Consider the following 26,084-nt stretch of genomic DNA (forward strand, 5'->3'; position numbering starts at 1 on the left):
TTGAATGTTTTTTTTTCTTTTTTTGTTTCTTTTTTCCCTGAAAATTCACATTGCCAGTGCATGGTATAGTATCTGAATAATTACTTGCGGACTTGTATTGGGAGAGGCAGCCTGTATTGCACTGAACAAATGCCACTGCGTCATTAACTGAACAGTAGTCAACATATTGGTTTTGAGCATTTGAATTTGTGGTGCATTGAATTTTCCCTCTGCTATGGTTATGTCTTTAGGTGATCCATAAAATGTTATTATTTAAAACAAGCTTTTTATGGATTGCTTATAAAACATGCTTAGTGCGGGATTGATCTGACCTTTAATAGATGACTATCCTCCAAGAAAACATAATCCCTGCCATTTTTTTCAGAAGAATTTTCCAATAAATCTCTGCATGGAGAGTGAAAAAAAAACAAAAGTGCAATGAGGGGCGCAGCGGAGGTGGGCGTGAATCCCCCCCCCCTTCTCTCTCTCTCTCTTTCTTTCTCTCTCTCTCTCTCACTCCTACCTCTTCTACCAGATCCTGCCATCACCACTTCCTAAATCACAGCTACTCCCAGACAAATCTCCACTGCCGACAAGGTCATCATTTTCAAATGGCATCCCCCTCCTCCCCCCCTGGATGGCCTCTTTCGTCCTGACAGCAGTGAGCCCCCTACCCCCCAGCCCCCTGTGCATTTTCAGGGATATATTTGTGCACCATTGCAATAACATCTTCATAATGTATTTTAATGTAATATATTCTCAATATATTGCATTGTCGTAAAAGTCATAGGTTTGGGAACATGCCACAAATAAAGCGCACATCTGTCTGAATGTATCCTTGCAGAAGGGGACAAAGGTCAGAATTTAACCCTTTACGGCCCTGTTATTCAAATCAAGGCCCTCAAGGTCCATGAACTGCTGGTTTTCCTCCCTCCCGTTACCTGGGAGTCAGGTGTGAATACAGTCTGGCCAATCAGTCGCACTAATTGTTCAGTTAAGTACCTGGGGAAAAAGAAAACCAGGGCTGGATTTGTATGTGTCCAGATTTGAGGACACATGCTTTAAGGCATAAGATCAGAAATTATTTTATTAGAATGTTCTTAACTGAACATTCTAATGCTGATGTCACAATCACTACTGGTAACCGAAAGCAATGGTGTTCTAGAACACTGACTTAGAGTTTAGACGAAAAACTTTCCAGAAACCCAGACTTCAAAGAGTTAATGGTTACATTCTGTACATGCTATGCCTCAGTACTTCAGACTCTCAGCCCACTCTTGGGCTGTCCTCCTCTTAGCCTCCACCACCGTGATTTACACTTGTGCGGCAGATTCAAGTCCTTTCATGTAACCCAAACTAATCTCACAGCTCACGTTGAATCAACACAGAGGGTGGCTATACTAGACTAGGATCTCTGCAAACATCCCATTTACTTATTTTTTTCCCCAGGAAGTTGTATTTTAAATTTTTAATTCAGGCGTCTTTTTGCCTTTTTTGATTTGATGTTTTCTTGACCCGTCCCTGCCTATACGATGCAGAAATACAGAGAAGCGTGTTGCATGGGAAAGCCGGCTCACATTGCCGCGTAAACAAGATTTACGCGGGATAGCCATGTCTTGCGATAATTAAAATCAACCTCATAAAGCTTATTGACTCCCTACAATACAATCCGCCCAGCTCCGGTCCTTGGCAGCGTTTGTAAAATGCTTCTTAAATATGAAAAATAGCATATTAAGCAGTGCACATTTCCTCTTTATGCAGAACATTTAGATGTGGTTAAGTTATCATAATGTGCTATAAAACCTAGATGTGAAATTTGTAATCCACTTTGGAAAATTGCTTACTATATTGCTTTTACATTCCCTGAAAGAGGTTTTGAAATGTGTGTGCCAGGTTTATTGTGCGCCATAATTTAAACGTCCTCAATATAGGCAGTAAATATAAATTTATTACAGCCAGATCTGAATAGGCAGGCCTCGGCGAAGTGTCTGATGACTGCGCCTCTCGCTTGCCTCTTGGCTAGAGCCGAAATCAGAGATGTGTCTAATTAAGAGATTTCTGTTCTGAATTAGCCACTCTGACACAGGATAATTGACAGTTCCGGTAAAATGGTTCTAATTAGGGTCAATGTGTCTTTTTTAATTCGGAGGAAATTATCAATGTACTAATGTTCGCCAGCAACTTAATCTGTTTTAAATTGAAAATAAAATAAGATTGCTTTCCCCCTCCGGCTACTGCCGGCTGTGACCCTTCCAGTCGCAATTCTGTGTTATTCTTGTGTTAGGAGTCCCCCCCCCCCCCCTCCCACCTCACCCCCACCCCCCAGCAAAAATGTTTTTAAAACACTGCCGTTCAAACAGAAACCTGAGTCGTGGGATCGTATGCCCGGGATTTTAAACCAGGGGAGTGGGGCAGGGGGAGAAGCAGAACGCGGTGATAAAAAGCCTGTTTCTGTAAACACCACACACCCGGGACACCTCACCATGCCACACTCCATAGGGTCAAACTGTCCATTTCCCTGGAAAGTGATTATTAACAAGGAAACATTTTTATATATTTATAATGTTTGTATACATGTTTATACATCGACAGTTCCTGTGTATCGTCTACCTTTTATTTTTATTTCTTGGCTTTTAAATGTAGGCTGATTTACTTTGGATTTTCCATGGAGCAAAAAACAAAGAAAATAGAAAGCAACAGCCTGAAAACAGAGTTTATTTTCCCATTGTTTCCAAGTTTTTCCATTGAAATGCAATTTTGGATTTTGGACAATGGAGAAAGAAAAAAGCGGAATTGTTTCGGTCTCTTCTTCTGGTGATTCTAATTATGTGCACACACTGTTGGATGTGTCTGGCGTGATTGATTAAATAAAATAATAATAACGAGAGTTAAAAGCAGAGCCTACCTGAGGACAGTGAAGGGGAAGGTAATGACAAACGTCACCCTCCCGCCCTGTCGTCGAGAGCCAGGTGCTGTCAGGTGACCTTCGACCCCGACAGACGCCGCGTGCGGTGTGCCCTCTCTCCCCAGCGGACGGGGAGCTCTTCGCGTGGGGCAGGAGCCGCGGCGTGATGGACGCGGGACGCTCCAGGTCCCAGCAGGCGTGGAGCCCGGAGAGGGTGCCGCTGGGGGTTCGGGAGGTGTGTGCAGTGAGCTGTGGAACGTGGCACGCCTTGGCCCTGGTTAGGCCCAGAGCAGGTGGGACCTGCCTCCTGAGAGCCCTCCACACGTATGACTGGCACTTCACTTAAACTCTCCTCAACACACACAGACACACACACACAGACACACACACACACACGCACACACAAACTTACAGACTCGCACACACTTGCATACACACATGCACACACAACACAGCCACCACACAGCAATACACACACACACCACACACACACACCATTACACACACACAGCACACAGAGCACACACACACACAACAGACTCAGACATCGCACACACTCTGCCCCACACACGAACACACACACGCACACAGACACATAGCACACACACCACACGCACATAACCACACACTGCACACACAGACTTCAGACCGCACCATTTGCACACATGACACACACAGGCCACACACACACATCCACACACACACACTTGCACATGACTCACACCTCTCGACCAACACACACCATGCACACACACAGGCACACAGAAGCATCACACACACGACATACACACACACCACACCATACATTCATGCACAAATACACATGCACACACACAGAAGCGCACACACACATATTGTCCTGATGCCCAGTGACATCATCGCCTTTAACAATGCTCAGCTGAGACTGTCACTGGAAGCCATTATATTGTGTTTTTTTGTTTACAGTGGATGAGTCAGTGAGTCTTGATTTGTGCTAATTGGCATTTGGAAAGATGTGAGTGTGTGTGCTGTGTGTGTGTTGGGGGAGTAGGATTTGGATGTGGAAGGGTGTGTTTGTTCTGTTTTTTTTGTTAGTTTTTTGGTCTGTGTGAATGTGTCTGCGTGATTGAACATTTATCAGGAATGACCCACACATACGTGCGTGTCTATATGTGTGTATGTGCACGTGTGCGCCCAACACAACCGCTTCTTCTCTCTGTGCATGTATCGCCTTCCCAGCATGCACTTCTGTAATATTGTAGCGTCCCCAGTATCGTGTTAGATTTGCGGCAGGGCCCCTAGAGAAAGCGGGAAATATCGGGACGAAGGCGAAAGGTTTGTTCGTTCTATCTCGGCTATGAGAATCATACAAGACCTGCCAGTCTGTATTAACTCTTATGTAAGTCTGCTGGTCTTTTTCTCCCACCGAACGTAGACAATCTCCTTGTCCTGGCTAAAACCTCACCGACGGAAGCAAGTTCTGTTTGTGCAATTTCATAAAATGGAAGAGCTTCCGTTAATGTTATTAAATTCCTGACCAGCTGACAAGAGCTGCGGCAAAAAAAATATTTGACCTGAATACAAGAATGTAACCTGATTAAGTGGCACAACCCATGATCCTGATGTTTATCTGGCAATGAAAACGGATGCAATTTACACTCACGATCGAATGTCCAGAACACAGCAGGTCTCTCATTTTAATGCTACGTTGTTGCGGAAAATGGCTTACAAGCTCTCTGTATTAAGCTTGGGTCATTTATTTGTGAGGGAGTTGGCAACACAAAATTTGACTGGAGCTGTCATATTTGTACCGGAAGATGACCCAGTAATTTAATGGTCTGCTTGGAAATGCTCCTTAAATGCAACATTACACGTCTGCTCCAAGAAAATCCAGTGTTATGATAGATGAAATTTGAAATCAAAGAACTCAAATCAAAAGGCAGACATTTTTCTTATTTCACTCTCCCTGATCACAAGCTCTTCCCCCTGCCCTCAAAAGCTATTTATGGCATGATATGGTTACTTAATGATTTCATGAGGATTGTGTTTCATTTCCAAGATAAGCGTGTTGCAAGCGCTAGCTTTGCTGGTCTGTTACTGCAGGAGAGTATCACCTGTGTGCCTGCTCAGCTTGGCTGCGTCAAGCACAGTCTCACGTCTCCCAGTAATTGTGCAAAACCTTTCTGATTACAAGGCTGTCCAGGCTCACCCTGGGGTTTGGAATCCTATTAGGCGTACTGTCCTGACTTCCTGTTTTAAATATGGGTTTGATCTTCCGTGCTGGAGAGACAGAGTTGTCCTTTTCGGAAAGAGTTTACGAGGGAAAAGGTTTAAAGCAGAGACTTTGCTGCTTGATCTTCTTAAATCTTATAAGGGAGGGTTCAGCACCCCACCTCTGGTTTTGACATAACGGTGAAAGTAACGGTCTTAAAATGGTGGATGCGGGGTGAAAGGTGTAGCGTCAGGCATTAGTATAATCTGAGAGCTGAGACTGCACCTGTCACTGCTCTGTATTATCAGCCTCATCAGTGTGTGTGTGTGTCCTTGTGTGTGTGTGTGTGTGTGTGTGTGTCTGTGTGTTGTGTGTGTGTGTGTGTGTGTGTGTGTGTGTGTGTGTGTAGATCAACCTCTGTGTATCACTATCTCTTTCCCTCTCCCACAGACTAAAATAGCAGAGTATTTAATTGTTTATTGCTCTTTTGCAATCTCTTAATCCGTTTTTCCTGTCTTCCTGTCTTTCCACCTACTCTCTCAGCCCCCTCTCTTTCACTCCCCCTCTCGCTCTCTCCTCATCTTTCATAAGCTCCCTCTCACCCTCTCTCCTTCATTTTCTCCCTCTCTTCTACTTTTGCTCCCTCCCTCTTTCCCTCTGTCTCTTCTTCTCTCCGTCTCCCTCTCTATCTCCTTCTCTCCCGCTCTCCCTTTCTCCCTTTCTCTCTCCCCATGTCTCTCCCTTTCTCTCTCTTCTTGTGTCCCTCACTTCCTTTCTCTCTCCCCCCTGTCTTTCCCTGTCTCCCCCCTCCCTCTCTCTCCCCCCCCTCTCTCCCCCCTCCCTCCCTCTCCCTCCCCCCCCTCTCTCTCTCTCTCATCAGTAGGGCTGTGATTAAACTCTCTCAGCAGGCTGTCCCTCAGTGAGAGGTGTACTGAGGCTTCACTCTGCTGTCAGTCTCTCTGTGAGATGCTCCAGCGGGTCAGGAGCCTAAACAGGCCTGTATCAGGGCCTGCTTTACCCTGGAGACCTACACTCATACACACACGCACACTCACACATACACACACACACACACGCGCGCATACACACACACACACACACATACACGTACATACACACACTCACTCACACGCACACACACACACATGCACACACTCATAGACACTCATACCCACACACACATACACACACTCACGCATACACACACACTCACACGCACATACGCACATACACATACACACGTACGCTCACTCACACTTACACACTGACACAAACTCATACACACACACACGCACACGCACACACGCACATACACGTGCACACACATACACGCTCATTCTCACACACACACACACACACATACACGTACACACACACACACAGTCTCTCTCTCTCCCCCCCCCACCCCCCCGCTCTCCAAAAAGACGCATGTGTTTCCAAATGGGAATGGATGGAAAATCGAAGCGGGGCTTCTCTGTTTATCAAACAGTGCCTCCGTCACCCAGCCGAAGAAACGCGTGGCAAATTGGTGACAGCGGCCCCCCCCCTCCCCCCCCCCGAGCGCCCCCCCACCCCCTCACCCCTCCCGACCGGACTAGGCCGGGCTGTTGTTCATTTTTATTACCTGTGTCAGGAGCGGGGAGAGCGATGCCTAATGCAGCCCTCTGCTCCCGTCAGGCCCTAATGGAAGAAGGCCGCTTTCGCAGAAGCTCGGCGGCGGGCCCTGGGCAGCCTGGAGCTCGGAGCTCATTGGCTGCGTCCGCTTCAGCTTCACGGGAGGAGACACTGCGCCGAGAACTGTATTAAACTTGAGCAGTTCATCTTCACAGCCTACTGTCACCTGGCTCCCTCTGTTCATTATAAAATGACATAGCACGACATGACATGACATGACATCGCAGGACATTACATTACGTTCATTTAGCGGATCTTATCATCCAATGTGACTTACAATATAGCGGAGCATAAATATACCCGGCTTATACTAGCGATCCTACGTTACCAGTCTAACGCGATTCCCAGACCAGCGGCTGTGTTTGCGGCTAAAGATAACTCAAATTAGCGGCGCCGGCAGAGATTTTTTCTTCTTCTTCTTCCAAAGCCGACAGCGCATGAGGGGAGAGGAACGGCGGCCACGCCGACCGGCTGATCGTCCGCCAGCTCCCTTTGAGGAGAAACGGAGCTCGCGTCGATTCTTCCGTAGATAACAGACGAAGGACGAAGCGCGACCGCGCGCGATCCTGTGCGCGTGGGTTTGGCTCCGCCCCCCCCCCCGTCTGATTCGCCGACGCCGGGCGCGGGGGAAAAAAGGGAACCGCGGCCTCAGACGGCACTTGGCCTTGCTCTTCAGAACCGAAAGCCCCGCCCCTCCCCGCCCCCCCCCTCTCCTCCGCAGGGCGGCCGTTCACAATGAAGCCATTTAAGGCCGCATCGATTTCCAGAGGCAGGGTCAATTGCGAAATCAATGGCCCGCTCTGTCCTGAATGGCCGAGCGGCGGTCGGGCCCTCGAGGGGGGGGGGAGGGCCCGGGTCACCCCGCCCTCCTCTCCTCCTGGATCAGGTGACCTGTGAGGTCACGGAGGGAGCGACAGAGCCATTCATAGGATTCATCAGGTTGGAGCTCCACAAGGCTAGGACTCATATATACACACACGCACACAAGGCCTGAAACATTAGATCCATAGATCACGGGCAAGGATATATCCAACATTTACCTTTAAGGATATGGAATGCACTGCAATATATTATTATTATTATTATTATTATTATACATGACAATACATTCTTGTATAAATACAGTTATTGCACTTATTTACAATATTGCCCATATATTGTGAAGTGACGCTGTATCTGGATGATGTATTTTGTTAGAATAATTGTTTTTGCATATTGCATTTCCATTAGATCTGGTAGATCAAGCAGATCACAGTTTGCATCAGGGTTGTCTTCTGTAGCCTCCTCCAATCCATCAATAGGGCACGGCTTTCCATGATGTCATTTGTGAGTACCAAGGGTTTGTGAGTACCAAGTACCAATAACGTAAAGGGGGCATCAGCACGGTTCAGGTATGAAGCCAACCATCCAATCGGAGACAGGATGGAGGATGTCCTTAAGGATCATGGGGACGCACATCCACAGACTTGACCACGTGTGGAATGGTGATCTGGCAACCCTCGGAGGTCACTCAGAAACTCACCCGCAGCAGTTCTCGTTTACAGTTCCTTCACAGCCATCAATTGTGCCCCTCGCATAAATCTGTGGAACATTTGTATGTAGAGCCTTTGTAAATAGTGCCTCTCTTGCCAATCAGCCGGCTGCTGGGTGCACAGCTGCATTAAAAATTGATCCTGGTAGCGATGGGGTGAAGCGCGAACTTCGCTGCCAAATGCCTGATTAAAAAGAAAAACCTTTAATCTTCGCTTAAAAGTGTCTACTGACTTGGCAACCCTTCCGTCGAGCTCCACCGTCTTCCAGAAGCAGCGAGGGGGGAGGCGGGGGGTGGGGGGGGCTGGCTGTGGGGCCATGCTGGGGGTCTTGGAGACGTGATCTGGGCCTCGTCGCCAGGGAGCACGTCTCAGCCGAAACTACACGGCGTTCAGCCACCTCACACCAATCAGGCGATTCCACACTGAAACGGTCAACCATATTCTGTGAGGTATGGCTGCAAACTCGTCGCCACGGCGATTGCATGCGTTACGACGCACTTTGCTCATCTTGCCTGATCGATGTTGGAGGGAGGGAGCGACTTTGTCGGTTTGTTTTTTTTAAACGCTTTTTTTTGGTCTGTCTGATCTCATTGCTCACCCATTTGAATCCCTTGACCAGATCTCGAACGCCCAACCATGTAAACTTGCGTGAGACCTTTGGAGGCCATCTACGGTCGCAACGACCGCTTGGCGGTAATTACCTCTCGATGCCCGTGGAAGAGGCTGAAGCAGGGATGGAGGGAGGTGTGGAGAGGGAGAGAGTGAGAAAGAGAGACAGAGCGAGAGAGAGAGAGAGAGAGAGAGAGGAGAGGAAGGCACTCCAGTCATATTCTGGGTAACTCTTGAAAGCAGAGTGCAGCTGCTGATGTGTGTTTTCCCTGCCATTGCAGAGATGCGCAGTGGGAATAGGGAATCTCATTTCAGAGAAACTGGAGCTCTCTTCAAAGAAGACAGCAACTATCCCCAGCCAATGGAGCTCGAACCAAGAGAAAACAGCAAGCAAGTAAGACACGCGTTCAGTCAAGCACTAGGTACCTCTCTCCCTCTCCTTCTCTCTCTCTGTCTCTCTTTCTCTCTCTCTCTCGCCCTGTTTCTGAGCCACAACCCTTCACAAAGACAAACAGCGTGAATAGACTGTTCTCCTTCTTATGATTCGAGTGACCCTGGAGTCACACCTGTACACACACACACACACACGCACATATACACAGGCATTCTCCCATGTAAATCTCTGCCCCCACCACACTGTCAATCAGTTGCGTTCTAGCATTTATCCTGCTGTATTTCTCACTCATTCACCACAGCTGAATGCTCTACACTTCCACCTATGTGTACAGCGGGAGGCGGGGGTATGGGGGGGAGGTGGGGGGTGGAGGTGCATCTTGCACAGACTCTCAAGAGAGTATTCCTCTCTCTCTCTCTCTCCTCCGTCTTTCGTTACCGCGACGCATCGCAGGGAGGTCTTGAAATAAACCATTACGGCGAAAAGGTAAAAAAAATAGCTAAATACGAGAACAAATAAAAGAAATAATGAATAAGAAATCTAATGAAAAATGGGCCATCTTTCTGCTCCACTTTCTGAAGTGAAGGCTTCATTAAGCAGTCTGTTTCCAGAGAGAGAGAGAGAGAGAGCGAAAGAGAGGAGAGGGAGGGAAAGAGAGAGAGACTACTGAATTATTTACATGAAAAGTCCTGCTTAATTGGTATCAAGTTTTTAAATGGGGTCAAATGTTGCGGTGCAGATTCACGCAGTTTTTCGTACAACACCCCCCCGCCCCCCCCAACCCCCCACCCCCATTTTTGAATATCACGTCTGATATGCGGCTCGGCGGAATCTTTATTGATTGCGTTTCGACGAGAGCCGCGGCGTCTGCCGAGCGCAGACAAAAAAACAAACACGGCTCGCCGCGCGCTAGCTTCCCCGCGCTGTTAGCGCGGCTGCCACGCAAACAGACATTTGTCGAGTCGGTGCCGTATGCGACCGCAGCCTCCGAGCCGGGAATTAGACCAAAGCCCCTTAATGAAGCCAATTAGGGCTGCGCGGCTAGCTTAGCTTTCAGAACGGGTTAGCTAGTCGTCACAGGCTAGGCTAGCTAGCACTCTCCCCGTTTCTTCACAGTCAGACTGAGGGCTGTACAGGGTCGCTAGTGTGAAAGAGACGGTGCGCTGCGAGGCCCGATTCCACGCATTCCATTGGTCGAGCCTGACCTGTGGGGGACCAGTAATAACCCCTGAGATGTAATTATTGTTATTTTGTTTTCCTGTTCTGTCTGTCATTCGGAGTGTCGCCCTGCCGGACTGGGCAGGACGTGTTGAGTGAGACCAGGTTTGGGTGGGAGGAGGATGGATTGTGAGAGAGGGTGCTGGGGTGGGTGGCATTGGGCGTGGTTGGGGGGGTTGGGGGGGGGGGGCAGGGAGGGAGTGTGGTGTTGTGGAGGGAACATTGGGCATGGGGTGATGTGAGAAGTCTGGAAGGATCTATGGGGGTGCGGTGTAATGGAGGGTTTTCTGCGGTTCTGCGAAGGGAGGATTGAATGGGGGGATGGTGTAGGATGGGGTTCTGTGGGGGTGGGTGTGTATCTCAGACAGACTCAATGTGGGGTGGAGGGGGGCGCTAATGCATGTAGCACACGCTCCGTCTCCCGCCCGCCGCTCCAGGCCCCCCCGGCCGCAGCAGAACCGGGGGACCCAGTGAACCCCGGCGAGGCCGCGCTCAGACGCCGGTGTGGGAACGCTCCGCCCGGGGACATGGATAAAACAGACCTCCTCGGATCGGGGCCCTCGAACGACGACGCGGCGGCGGCCGCCGGGGCCCCAGGCGAGCCGGAGCCCGAGCCGCCAGGAAGCGGGCGCTCGTCAATCACGCCGCCGGCGGACGACGGCGGGGCCGCCGGTCCCGCGGGGCCGGGCTTCAGAGGGGGGCCGGCCGTCGGCCGTCTGACTCCGCCCCCGTCTCCGGACGGACCGCCGCTCCCGCGGGGACGGGACCCGGGGCGGCCCGGCGGCCTGCCGCGGCTGCAGGGGAGACGCCCACCGCGGCGTGGATCCAAGCCCGGACAGGTGAGCGCCGCCCTACTGGCAGGTCTCTTACCACCCCTCAGGCCAGTGGTGACAGATTTGGGGGGTTCCTTTTGCATTCATTTGCCCCTTTATAATTATTGTGTGTTTCTGGTGTTTTTTCAGTCTGTCAGTTTATGCTGAGTTTAGAATCCCTGGATGTGGTGCGTATAACGTAGGTCATTAAATCAGCGCCATAATTTATGCAGATTTTTCATGCGCAGATATTAGCAAGATGATTCAGACTGAACTTTTTCATCAGGGCTTTTTTTTCCCAGTCCAATTACAGCGCGAAAGGACGCGATTTGTCAACCTGTCAGACTGTAAACAATGTGTATATGTGGGTGCATTTGCAAGTGTATGCACCGCATGTCAATCTGGGTGTGCATATATGCATGCATTTATGAATATGCGCATGTATGTACACGTGTGTGTATGTGTGGGTGCGTGTTTGTCTATGTGTGTGTGCATATGCATGTGCATGTGTGTGTGTGTGTGTTTGTATGTGTGCGTGTGTGTGTGTGTGTGCATGCGTGTGTGTGTGTGTTTGTATGTTCATGGTGTGTGTGCTTGTGTGTGTGTTCATGTATCTGTGTGCATGTGTGTGTGTATGTGTGGTGTGGTGTGTGTGTGTGTGTGCATGGTGGTGTGCGGTGTGTGTTGTGTGTGCGTGTGTGTGTGTGTGCGTGTGTGTGTGTGTTTGTGTGTGTTTGTGTGTGTGTGTTGTGTGTGTATGTGTGTGTCTGTGTGTGCATGGGTGTGTGCATGTGTGTGTGTGCGTGTGTGTGTCTCCAGGTCTCCAGCAGAAAGCCGTGGGTGTGTGACAGCGTCACCGACAGCAGTGTGGCTCCCAGCCCCAGAGGCCTCCAGCAGAGATCTGTCCCCGGAGCTCCGCCCACTCGCATGCTCTCCCCTGGCCCCTCCCCCTGGAGGACCAGACACCTCTCACCCCTGAACCCACCCCCCCGACCCCGGGCCCGGCCCACCTCCTCCCCCTCCCTCGCTGGGTGCCAAACCCCCCCGGTCAGCCCCGCGAGGCCCGTTCACAAGCAGGCCACCTACTCCTCCGGCACGGCCTGGAAGGACGTGTCCATGTCAGCGGACCCCGTGCTGTCCCACAAGCGCGTGGCCACGGCCAACGGCCAAAAGCGATGACCTTTCACCCCTCCCCTGCAGCTACCGAGCACTCGGACTCCCCGTCCTCCCCCCGTCCTCCCCCCAAAACAGCAGTCACGCTTTTGATTCCTAACGTTAGCCGAAAAAGACGAATCAATTCCGCGATTTGGCCCTGTTTACAGACAAACAGGTCTAGGAGTCGCTTGGCGGAACACGGCGAACCGTCTGTTTTTCCGTGGGGCAGTAGCCCGTACCGCCCCCCCCCGGAACACGTGTTCGCCGTCCCGAAGACGTCTGACTCTTGGAAGGAATTTCACGGCGAGGCATTTCCTGGATCCGCGTTACAACCCGTCCCATGTGTGCGCCGCTGCGCTCGCCTGTGTGGGAGAAATTGATTTGTTTCAGAGATCAATACATGAAGGAGGAGGTTTTTTTTTTTTTTCTTCCTGCAAACGGGATGATTACAATAAAAACAACTACTTGCTACTTATTTCCCCTGGAGAACTACAAACGAACATGACAGTTTTCCGAGGCTCTCTAGTTTTGTTCTTGATGTTAAGCGCCGTTAGCTCTGAGCGCTCAATACGACGGCAGATGAAGGTTCCTGAACGCGCTCACGCACATACAAACAACGCACCCTCAGCGGCTTCGGTGGTGAGAGATTTACCGGCTCCTACAGTTTACTCAACGCGGTCGAAGACCTGAGCAAATTATGATGTAATCCCCTCCATAGGTTTTCTCATTGTGGGGTTAATTGAAGCAAATGTGCCCTGGTTTCATGTTTTTTAAGTTTTTCTCGTTATTCTCTCTTGTTTTATTATACTTGTTGATAGACCTTGTGTATACAATCTCCAAGATTCATGTTATTTACACTAATATGAAAATGAGGGTGCGGGGATTTCCTGATTTAACCTTGTGAGAATGGCCAGTCGTTGTGACCAATGCTGGACTTGAGCTAGTGCCTTCTCGTTGGCAACGTTCCCATCAATTATCCGCAATTGCTTTTGTCCTTATGGATCGGGCCGGGTCAAAGCAGAGCTCCTGTCTCCCCGCGGCCCGGGTCTGAGCATTCGAACGCTGCGAGGGTTTCCTCCCCGATCGATCCCGCGTAACGGGAGTCGATCGAGCGGCCATTCCGTCACGGAACCGCTCGCTCTTCCTCATACCTTCAGCCCAAAGTTAACCCCCCCCCCCCCGCCCCCCACCCCAAACCCACCTGCAGTATATCAATAGCTGCATTAATGGGCGTATAGATCCACTCCCCCCCCCCCTCCATCCCACAGCTGTAACCAGCCCCTGTGCAGGTTTAATTTTTGACAGATTTATAACAAAAGTGGAGGTTATTATTTAACTCTTGCCTCTTTGACGTGAGCTCTGATTTAGCGCCCGGTGGGGGGAAGATGTACAACTGTCCCGGATAACCTGCACGGCTAGAAAAGGTGGGCCACCTCCATAAATCACACGGAGGAACGTCTAGTTAGTCAATCACTCGATCTGTATTCACAGTCGCTGCTGGAAATTACAGGAGCGGCAAACTGTAGTAAAAGAGCTTACTTCTCCTGTATTGTCTTTGAAGTGTTATTGGCAGTCATCTTTCTCCGGGGACACCAGGTCACTGAAACACAGTCCTGATTTCAACTGCCTCGCTGAACGTGCGTGTTAGAATGCAAATGCATGTGTGTCTGTCTGTCTGTCCATCCCTGTGTGTGTGTGTGTGTGTGTGTGTGTGTGTGTTCAGTGGTTTCCAATTTCCACATTTTGGCTTCATAGTTTTTGAAGTCACATAATGACTGAGATTCATGCTATTGTTCCATGGCATCAATTGTAAAGCGCTTTGGATAAAAGCGCTATATAAATGCAGGCCATTTACCATTTACCATGTCTTTTTGTTGTCACACATATATAAATGCAGAAACGTGATTCTTTCTTTGTTGTGGTCCCAATATTTCTAGTTACTTTGTGTATTTTATTGTATTCAGTGTACCTGTCATTAACCCTAGTCAGTCCAACTTTAATGATACTTTGCGTCTGCAGTATAGCTGCAATTCTTTTCATCAAACCAATCATATAAATACAAATGATTTCGAAGCATTTAAAGCTTGCATTGGAGACTGAAGGTTTTGATAGAATTATGGTATTGCTTTTTGTACTTTATATTATTTTATGTTATTTCTACTTTAAAGAGTGTGTTTCTTGTTTGTCCAGATGGTTACTGTAAACAATGGAAAACAATACCTCTCTCAGATAAAAATAAATAAATAAAATTAACTCACAAGCAACCCCCTGCTGTCTGTCAATCAGAAATGTGTTCACGGTCTGGTTACTTCTGCAGCTATCTGTCTCTGATTCTTTGGTAGAACATACTGTAGAAAAATGAGTATGCACCAGCTCTGGTGTGGTTGTTTTTGTTAAGAGAAAATGTTTTAGAAAATATTATATTGTTCTTCTGACTAAAGCCGCCATGAAAGCTGGCACAATAAAATAGGGATTATGCCTAAAACAAAAATGAAAGTTATTATTTATTCAGAAATATACTATATGAAGGAACTGTGCAATTTCACTGCACACATATTTTGTGTAGTGATACTGAAAACAGCTGGCTACCATAGTTTTAGCCATACTGCTTGTGTGGCAGTGTTACTGGATGTAGCCTTTTGAAGGACCTGCAACAACAAGAAGAGGAGACGCAAATAAATCAGATAAAAATATTGCACGAAGAAGGAAAAAAGAGAGGGACATTTATTAAGTTCAATATCTGAGTTCTTTGCAGGATTCGAGGACTGACAGCTTTATTGATACAAGCAGCCGTGACAATTACGCGACGGGCAACTTGCACTATCGATCTGCGTATTGATAAAATCATATTTTACTGTAAAAATCTGTTGATTTGACACGGGGTCATAATGGCGTAAATCTTTCTTCCGGAACAAATGCAGCCTCCTAGATCTGAATGATGGATGTCCAGAGAACAGAGCTAGATCCAGACGTACAGTATGGCACACACACACACTCATATTCACATGACCGCTTGAATACGACAGTCAGCTGCCACAAAAGAGGAATGTTTTTTGCGGGGTAATGGATACCCGAAAGAAAGAAGTATCCTAAATGTGAACGCTCCCTCTAAACCATGAGTGGGTTAGCAGACGATCCCAGGAGTAAGGCAACAAAAAAAAAGAACCCTGCTCCCATCACCTCCCCGCCCCTCATCCCCACAAAAAAGTGTCCTGAATCGAAGACCATCAAACGTAAAATGGGCCTGATAGCACATAAAATGATGCTTATGACTCCTCCTGTTTATAGAATCATAATTTTACTGTCATTATTATATGGCAACCATGACCCACAGCCTGTGTAAATAGATTACTGTGGCAGAAGCAATCGCAATTATAAACAGCGTTTCAGGATGTCTTAAGGTTTTTCGGGGGGAAAGTTAATGCCTTTGTCAGGCTCCCCCCAGTAGGGCCGCACCGGTCTCTGCAGTGGAGCAAAGATGTGTAGGTTCTCCTTAGTGATGGCGATGCACGTATATTGACTCCATTAATCAATTACCAGGGTGTTGAGTGGGCTTAGATGTAACGAAAGCTGTTGAAATAGAATCAACTTATGGATTTATTTTAGCTGAATTTGCGCCCGTTCGTCTTGCCTGCGTGGATTATTTTATTTGGAATCACCAATAAAATATGTGGATTCGATCGCGTCCCTAGTCAGATATCGTAATCTTTTACGATTTTGGCCTATCGCCATTGAGACTGTAGGGGTGCACAGACTGTCGATCATGCTTTGTAGTGACCTGGAAACCAGTCGTTTTAGTAACAGCAGTAAAAACCCCGGAGCATAAGAGAAATCACACTCAAAATGAACTGTAAAAACATGTGGCATCAAGACTAACTAAACAAGTGCAAAAGGTGCGAGCACGTGTATCCTGCTGCCCGCGGTGTGGCTAAGTGCTGTTCTTTGATCTTCCCATGAAAAACACGTGGAATAACATAACAGGAGTGTGCAGGGCGGGGGGAGACGAAATTTATTACTATTAGAGTAAAGAAAAATATTCCTTTATGGTTCAGGTTAAAACGCGCGGCACCAGACCGTGTTTCCGTTTTGGCGCGCGGTTCAGAAGCATTTTTCTGGAGAAGCCCCCCGGACGCTCGGCAGCACGGCAACAGACCGTCCCCTCCGGAACGTTCTCTGTTCCAAAGGGGAGAAGGGAAGCGGACAGCCCCGAAGTTGCCACTGGTAAGGCAATGAGATTTGTCCATAGCTCGATGGTTCCCCTGCAAGAGGTTCTTCCCCTTTAATCCTTTTAGGTGTAAAATCAAACATACGGGATTAGAATGTTCTTAACTGAACATTCTAACGCTGATGTAACAATCACTACTGGTACTTGAAAGCAATAAAGTTCCAGAACATGACTTAGAACTCTGAAAAAACGAAACTTGCTCTTCAGAGGTTTAAGGCCACTGCAGCTGCTGTCCAGCTAACATGAACAATACCAAGAACATTGTGAAACATTTTGGTTAGGTTTTCGGTTCGTTGTGAGATAACACTGTGTCCAGAACATTCCACAAGCAGTCTTAGAACACATTTATTGTCCCAAATGGAATCTGTAAAAATGCCAGTGTTCCAGGAATGTCAAGTCTCAGCTTATTGTATGTACCATCCCCTGATGGTTATCAGTCATAAAGCATGTTTTTTTTTGTGGTCACAACATAGCAATATTCTATTAGGAATTCCACACAACAAGAGAAAATTGCATGTTCATAAGACTGCATTCTCACAGTTGAGCCTTATTCAGAAACATATCAAGTAAATTTTGTTGCATATATTTGTGTAAGGATAGAATCCGCTCACACTGCTAAAGCTCAGTGCCATGAGGGGGTCATATTGTGGAGATACTGAATGTAGGCTTGTGTGGTGTCACAGTGGGGAGAACAGTGGAACTGACTACCCGGGGCCCCAAGGCAGGGAAGGGGGCCTCAAAAAAGCCTGGATTAAAAAGTTTGTTTCATTCTGCAATTTTAAGGGGACCCACGGAAGCTGCATTTGCAGACTCCAGAGTTTCATGCCGTATCCCTGCAGGCTCGTGAAAGCGATCAAACGGTCATTTCGGGACACGGACGGGGTGGCGGTAAACACTGTGTCTCAGAAACAAAGGGGTGGGGGGTGTTTCTCATGGGGGGGGGCGAGGGCGAGGGGGGGGGGCGGGGGCGGCTGGGGGGGCTTCCACTCTGCTGGGGACCGCGCGGCGGTGATTCCCCGCGACACGGTGACTGATGTGAGGAAGAGGCGGATTTACCGAATCTGACAGAGGCTGGAAGAGGGGAGCGCTCTCCCATCTGCGCCCGTATCTGCGCTCATAAATCACCGCCGGAGGGAACGCGCGGAGCCGGGGCGCGTTCCCCCGGCGCACGCGGAGGGGCGCGCGGTTCCACTCTGACCCCTTCGCGTTCGCCGTCGCTTCGCCCCCGTGCTAAAAGCGCGCCGCGACCTGCGCGACCTCGCCCATTCATATTTAATAGCCCTTAAGAGCCGGTGCCACTTTGGGGCGAGGCGAGAGGCATACAGTACGGTCACATGACAGATTATGTCATTATTTAGGTATTTACCCAGAGCTGAGGGCCCATTTATAATATTTAAAACCGCACTGATGAAAATGGCCAGGGAATCTTGAATGAGCAAAAAATAATAATGATAATAATAATGAATTAACCTTCAGTGGCCCACTGACTGTCGGAAAATGCAGTCTTGGCTGCTTTGTTTCATTAGAGGGAGAAACAGCAATCTGTGCTGCCGTATATCCATCCTAACCTTTGACTTTGGCCACTGGTTTAAGGTTCTTGCTCTTTGACCTTCCCCTTTGACCTGTCTGAAGTATACCTTTATAATTGCCGCTGCGGTGATCAAACACATATGAAGTGGACCCCACAAAGAGGGGAGGGGGCGAAATCTCCCCACTAACCTATGACCCCTGTTCATCCTCTGCAGCAGATGCTTTAGCACGGGGTGTGTCGATTTCCCTACGATATTATACTGTATTAGTCTGCATGTCAAAGATATTGATAGGCCCTGGAAATATTTTATAGGTCACCCGTGACCCTTGACATAGGCGAGCCAAATTCATCACCGAACAAGATCAGTCAGGCATGGCCTTCATTTATTCGATAAGAGCAAACAGAATGCAATGTGCTGAATTTCAAAAGGTCTGTTATATAAATACATGTTTACATCTGCCTGCAATTAGTTTATCAGTATTGTTCCTGTTTACCTGGGGTATTCATAAGTTTTTTTTTTGAGGAAATTTCTAATATCCAAATATAGTTTACTGTGTCATTATCTGTGTCTGAATTTCCATGTGAGCGCTCCAGACACGTGCTCTAATTTGCCATTTGTCAGGAAAAGGGATTTGACCAAGTCCCTGTAGTATGACTCAATCATTTGCTCATGAGAGTGGTTGAGTTCGAAGGCAGCCAGGGTGCAGAGTAGCTTTGGCACAAATGTGACTGTTTCTGCTTGCCTGTTTGTTCCAACAGGCCTGTTATGTAGCGTATCTTCCCAAACTATAAATTTGTTTAGAGCACTAAGAATCTCACATTTTTATGAGAACTATTTTTGAATGTGCATTGTGTTCGTTTTCATCTGGATCTCTACACAAAATTGTTTCTATAAATTCATTTTATCTGTTGGCTTTGGTATTTTACCCTATAAAAATTGTGCATATTTCCTTGGAGTGGAGATCATCCGCTTTCTTCAAACCTCCCACTGTAAACTGAAGGTGGGATCAAAAGTTAACTACTAAAAAAGATCCTTCTGCACTTGTCACCTTCTCGGGGTTACTCAAGAAGCACAAGCCAATATTACAGCAATTAAAGAAAATATAATAAAGCAGTAAAGATCAAATTAAGGCATACTGGTCCAAAAGTATTATTTTCAAGTTGATAAGGAAAGATATTATCCATTCCCTTTGAAGTACACATCCCTCTCACAGAGTCTAATTCACATTGAAGTGATGCAACACTACAATACACATCAAAGCGGTTGAAAGCAGCAGAGAAACTTGACTTCAGAGCACACAATTGATATCTGTAACTAAACATGAAAAGAGATCGCAGCTTGACCTGGTTGTTTAATAAAATGCTTTGAAAAACATGCTCTGTCGATCACTACCTTCACTAGCCAACAGAAAGATGTTGCTCTGTATTACAAATACTATGATGACTTCATATTTGGGAGTCACGGAAGGCATATCACACCATTCATTTCTGGGTTCCAGAAACTTCTCTGTCCAATCTCTTGCCAATGGCTTCATTCCAATGGTTTCAACATGACAGGCCACTATGCCATTCACTTGGCAACTGGTGGCCACTTCATGACGGGAATCATAGCTTGTGCTAAAGCACCAGCAATTAAGATAAGCCCCGATCACAGCTGGACAATTACCTGACCACTAACCTTCCTGAGAACACTTAAGAAAACAAGGACCTCTGGGAAAGTGTGTTTTCCGAAGTGGAATACACGTTCCACAAGTAGAGAACCAAATCAAGAGCAAGATTACCTAATCTTCAAACACTAAGGGCCCCGTTCATGTCAAATTAGGGTTTCAAATCAGCTGCAGGTTGGCCAAGGAGAAACAAGATGATCATTCAGAAACCGTCTTCACCCTTGGAGCAGAAATGGCACTTCTTATTTACTGTGTTCATTAAAAATGTTGGTATTCTAATCTGCGGCCTCTTACAGCACAGAGACAGGTAGAGAGAGCTGTGCACTGGGGTTTTTATTACAGTTAGACTGGACTTTTGAAATGGATGCGTACTATAATGGAAAATAAGGAACAACGTGAATCTTTCAGGACTTACCCTTTAAACAGGAAACGACTGTGTAATTGATTGTCTTCTGGTGATTTTAATAGCCATTGGATCCCTGTCAAACTCCAGGTTCCACTGTAGAAAAATATATAATACTTCTACTTATGTAGGCTGATACTACTGCATTGCTCACTATGTTTTGTAGTCGGTTTCATTTGCATATCCTGTTGAAGTCACTAAAAAGGGTTCAAACAGAACGTTTAAACACGTATATGCAGACTGGCCACATCTAGCTGTGCTGTAGACATAATCTACATTTTCTTTAGTTCACTGGTAAGTGTTCTACTGTGTGAAGTTTGAACTTGTATCGAATTAACATTGAATCATACGTTAGCCTTGTGTTAGAATGTGTAGGTTGTGACCAGTTTCCATGAGCATTCTGGGGATATTTACTTCAAAATTGGTCTCAGGACGGTGGTGCGATTTTATGGTTAGGGAACTGGGCTGGTAACCTAAAAGTTTCCTATTTGATCCCCTGATAAAACACTGCTCTTGTACCCTTGAGTAAAGTGCTTAACCCCAATTGCTTCAGTCAAATATCCAGCTGTATCAATGGATGTATTATGTAAAACTGAGGAAGATGTGTAAGTCTCTCTGGATAAGAGTGTCTGCTAAATGTTTGTAATGTAATGAAAAGGGCAACCTTGACGTAATTTTAAATCCCATATTCAGATTAGAAAAAAATGGCTTCAGAATGGGCAAGTGGGAAAAAAAACAGTTCACTCAGTGAAACTGTGTATAACTGTTGTGCTTCATTTTAATCAAAGAATCATAATAGATGTAGCAATACAGGGTATAAACTAGCTATGTGTCGCAATAATATGAGCTAAACAGAAAAAAATGTAAACATTGTCTCTGGCAGGGGCTTCTCAACAAAAAAAAAACTTGTGAGTCAGCAGTTAGTCTTGACAATGAAAATTTGAGGTTGTTCAGGGTGTTTGTGAACATGATACCTAATAGAAATAAATGGTACTCTAGAACATTCCCAGTTCTCATAAGAGTCTCAAAACAACCACGCTAAAATTAATTGTTTATTAGTGTACGAAGCTCACCTACCAAGGCAGAGAATTTTTCTAACCAAAACAAGACCATGTTATTGGAGACTGGGGAAATAGACGTAGCAGAGAGAGTAGACATTTCTACATTACACTTGAGGAATGTCACATGTTTATGTCAAATAGTGAAAGGAAACAGATAGATTTCATTGGTGTTTATAAGGACCATGCTGTAGGGAATGGTATTACACTGTAGGTTGTTGGTCACTCTTTAAATGGATTCATAACGGTGAGGAAATGGCACACAGAAGTATGCAGTATGCACCTCTGAATATCGGGGGCGACTGAATGTCTATCTTGCACCACTGGTGATCTGCAAATATTTACTCATGGGATTTAATAGATTGTAACGTCTAAACTTTGAATTATGTCTTACCTTGAGTTTTGGCCTTTTAATGTGTAAGGAAAGAAAGCGCTACATTCCGACTCTCTCTGAGTAGAGGAATACCCAGAATCCCTCACTGTGCATGTAAGCAGCTTACCGTATCAGAGGCAATAGAAGTCCAGGACCAGGCCTGGAGTCAAAGCCCAGAATGCACTTGACATCCATACACTCACTTTGTCAGCCATTGTATGTACTGCAAAATATTTACGTTGCTGTAAAATCGGTGTGGGTGTCTGTTTTACATTCCATCAAAAAGGGATTGTAAAAAGAACATCTTTACGCATCTCTATCTTCCTATATTATGTCATATTCAGTGATAACGCATGGTTGAGCACCAAGTTGAATACAGGATGGATATTGTTGTGTGTGTGTGTGTGTGTGTGTGTGTGTGTGTGCGTGTGTGTATTTATCCAGAGGGTGTAATGTATTGTATGGCATATGTGAACGCATGCGAATCCACCCACCTCCACATTCAGCAAACACTTCTCTGTTCTGCACAATAAACAGCCAGAATGGCTTAAAGAGGCGACGGCAGCAGCGGCTGTTATCACAGGACAAATACGAACGGCACAACAGCCAGGCAACCAGACATTAAACATCCATTCTGAGCCATGAGTGGCTGCTTTAAGTTCTCCGCACTTAAACGGTTCTGTGACTATGTGTCTCTCTCTCCCTCTCTCTCTGCACTTATGGTTATGTGACTGTATCTCTCGCTCCCTCTCTCTCTATGTCTCTCTCTGCACTTACGGTTCTGTTAGCATGTATCTCTCTCTCTCTCTCTCTCTCTCCCTCTCTCCCTCTCTCCCTCTCTCTCTCCCCCACTGTTAATGTCATTGTGGAAGTGGGCACGGAGCGAGCATCTCCCAGCGTTTCGGGGGGAGCTCCAGTCAGGGTTATTTGCCTCTATTTTTACAGGAACGGCTTGATTTGTCTTAGACTATTACCGTCTATTACAGCTGGAACTCTCTGGGAAAAGGTGGGAAGCAACAAACGCTGGCATTCTGCCTAAAGAGAAATCAATGAAACAAATTAATCCTTCGCAGGCAGCAATGACACAGTAATCCATCATTCAGAGGCGCTTTTACACAGCGAATCAGGGAGCCGGCAGGGAGAGCGCGGGCCCCAGGGGACCCGGCAGACAACATTACGCTAACGCCGGGAGAACGCCGGGGAATCGGGCGATGCGGAGAACGCCGCGTTTCATACGATTATCGCAAGGGAAAGTTTTTTTTTTTTTTTTTAAAGAAGAAATTAAAATGCGGAAGGTGCTTGTTTTGCTGGTGTTGTCTCCCCAGTTGCATCACCTGATTGGAGGGGGGGTTGGGGGGTGGGGGTGGGGGTGGGGGTAAACTCAGTGTTTTTAATATATACTTTTTTGCTCTGCAGCAACCATCAGGGTAATCTTGATTATTTATTCAGGTATACGTGTTAACCCTTTGAAGAGTAGCTTTTTGCAGTGTTTTTCCAACAAATCAGTGTTCTAGTGCCCCATTGCTTTCCATTACCATAGTGATTGTTACATAAGCATTAGAACGTTCAACATTCTAATCACATATCTGTGATCTTACACCTTACAGTCTCTAGGACTAACAAGAGAGCGTGATAGGGAGGGAGAAAGACTGGAAGAGAGATACAGGGGAGACGAAGAGAGAAAGGAGAGAGATGGAAATGACGGCAGGCAGTGAGAAAAAGGGTGGAGGGAAGAGGAATAAAGACAAAAATAGAAGGGTAGAGAGAGGAAGATGGAGAACAGAAATGGGTGGAGGAGATCTCTCCCTGTCTGCCACAGCCACGGGGCTCCAGCACTGCAGCAATGATGCACCGTTCAGTTCTGCATAAACCCCACTTCAGACGAAAAGCGCTAAGCCTCAGGATTTAGGCCACGGCATTCCTATCCCCTGCCGTTTGGAAATGGAGTCCTCCACCTGGACGTAGATCCTCAGCCGATGGCGGCAACCGTGAGAACGGCCACGTGAATTAACACGTGAAGCGAAGACGTAGACGGTTACCGTCACCGAGAGACCAGCAGACAAGCCCCGGACAGGACGTACCCCTGCACCAATCAGCAGCGGGCATCGCGGACGGATCTGGAGTCTCAAAAAGTCGAGGGGCGCGAAGAAGAAACAGAGCAATACGCAAGCACATGGTAACGTTTATTATTTATTCATGTGTTTATGGATGCCGTACAACCCACCCCCCCCCACCCATCATCCCAGCCCCCTCCACCACCCGAAAATCCTCGAAAGCAGAACAACAAACAAACATTTCTTTAAAAAAAAACAACAAACAAACGGAACATTCCGGTGCCTGTCCCCTTACGTCAGCTGCCGTCCTCCGCAATGCCCCTCCTCTCGGCTGGATGCCGCCTCCTCGGGGGGGGGGGGGGGGTGGAGGGCGTCGTGCTGACGTTCGCTCGTGGCTTGGCGACGCGTCGTTCTTAAACACTGATCAAGAGGGCGACATTCTGCGAGTGGTGGGTGGGGGGTGGGGTGGGGGGGGGGGGGCATGAATAAGTAATGGGGAGCCACGGGACAGGCAGACCCATTACTCGCCTTGTTATCGTAATGGGAGGTGCCACTTACCTTCTAAGCGGCTGTGTCTTAAACGAGAACGGCAATTGCTTTCGTGGTACTGACACAGGCGGTGGGATTCAGTGGGGTGTGGCAGCAGATTGTAAAGTTGGATAGCTTTTCTTTTTTTTGGGGGGGGGGGGGGGAGGCGGGAGATGGGGGGGGGGTGAGGAATGTCTTTGGAAATGCAACGCCGGGTCCCTTCTGTAAACACCCCATGGCCTATTTTTCATCCTGGAAATCACTCCCCATAAAAAAATGTTAGACTCGAACCTGGAGCAGGAAGGGAAGGGGGGGACTGGTGCTCTCCTGTTTCACAATGCTGTCCTCCTCGGGAGGGGGAGGGGGGGGGGCTTTGAAATGAAACGCTGCTCTTCGGAGCATTAAATTAAAGTCGCCCCGTAACGCTCGCATTTGTCTAAGCTAATGTTTTGGAAGCAAACAGATCTTTGGGAGCCTCCCCTGGAGAAGCGCATTTAAGGATGATGGGTACATTCCTACTCCCCCCCTCCCCCGGTCTGATAGGGGGGCGGAGGGAGGTATGAGCAGTGGAATGTTTAATGTCTTGCCCGAGAACTGGCAACCCACCTCAGCTCCAAGGCCTCCGGTCACGGGGGTCGAGCCGAGAGATCCGACGAAGCCGTCACGCCACAGCCAGGGCTGCCGCAAAACGAGACACACACACACACACACACACACACACACACACGCACACCTCGAGCGACACTCCCAATCCAACAGCCGCTCACGTGGGCGGAGGCCAGTATCCACAGCGATAAGCGGCCAATGAGGCGATGCGATGACACAGGTGCATCCCGAGTCGGCCGCCTTCTCCCTTCTCCTTCTCCCCCCGCCACAACACGTGTTAAAAGGAAATGTCCAGCGTTACGAACAAACAGTAACATCTGGCCTTCATTTCACTGGAAATCCAGGGCTGTTCTCCGTAAGAATTATCAATGGTTTACTTAATGTTATCATTCAGCTATCATTTAGCATGCGTCTTGCGGTGGAGTCTGACAATTCCCTGGAAAGCTTCTCAACAACTGTTTGAAAGCGGACCCCGGGGAAAGGGCTTAGTTAAACATGAGCAAAAAATTAGGGGCCCTGATTTACAAGGGACTGGTACTGCACGTCCAAACAAGCACTTTCCCTTGGTTCTGTTTTCTCGCAGAACCACCCATGGTGCCTTTAAAGTGTTTTCCTCAACAATAAAAGAGCAAGAATTTATTGTATTTGCTCCTCATGTGAACCATTACTGGCGCATGCTATTATCGATTTGCGCGCTGCCAAAATATCCTCCTGCAAACGGGAGGGATCGTGAGCCGGGGGGAAAGTGGCAAAGACGAACATTACACAGCGTAGCTGCTCAGACCCAAAAAGCAGACCCACAGCACACGCCTCTGACGTCGGGTTTTTGCGTGCCTATTTTTTTTTTTTGTTGGGGTAAGGTGGGTTCCTCACAAATTAAGAAAATTAATTAACGAGCTGAGACGTTCTGTACTCTGGCGGTCCTGCGGGAGCAACGTGGAAGGAAAAAAAAACCAGGACTGAACCGGACAGAACTGAACTGTTTGTTGAGGGAAAACTTTGCTGGAAGAAAGAGCAATATTGCATCGCGCTGACACTGAGAGACCCCTTGCACACCGGTATGGATTCAATCAGGGTTTGTGCTCAACTTTGACTTGCACGTAAATGCAGGGGATTTGTCCCCGCGGAGTTCGGCGAGTTTCAACGATCACCAAAATGAACCTGTCAAGC

At 47.5% G+C, this 26,084-nt stretch overlaps 1 protein-coding gene across 2 annotated transcripts in view; it reads left to right on the forward strand.

The window, feature by feature from the left end:
• Positions 1–14,733, forward strand: part of LOC135233206 (probable E3 ubiquitin-protein ligase HERC4) — a 367,748-nt gene extending 353,015 nt beyond the window's left edge. For both annotated transcript variants that reach the window (XM_064296521.1, XM_064296519.1), the window contains exons 10-13: positions 3,010–3,177; positions 9,172–9,284; positions 10,940–11,341; positions 12,134–14,733. In XM_064296521.1, coding sequence (XP_064152591.1) covers positions 3,010–3,177; positions 9,172–9,284; positions 10,940–11,341; positions 12,134–12,493 — 1,043 coding nt within the window. In that variant the 3' untranslated portion in view covers positions 12,494–14,733. The remainder of the gene's footprint in view (positions 1–3,009; positions 3,178–9,171; positions 9,285–10,939; positions 11,342–12,133) is intronic.
• Positions 14,734–26,084: the final 11,351 nt, after the last annotated feature.

The sequence above is a fragment of the Anguilla rostrata genome, chromosome 10 (assembly GCF_018555375.3).
Source record: "Anguilla rostrata isolate EN2019 chromosome 10, ASM1855537v3, whole genome shotgun sequence".
Taxonomy (NCBI): Eukaryota; Metazoa; Chordata; class Actinopteri; order Anguilliformes; family Anguillidae; genus Anguilla; species Anguilla rostrata.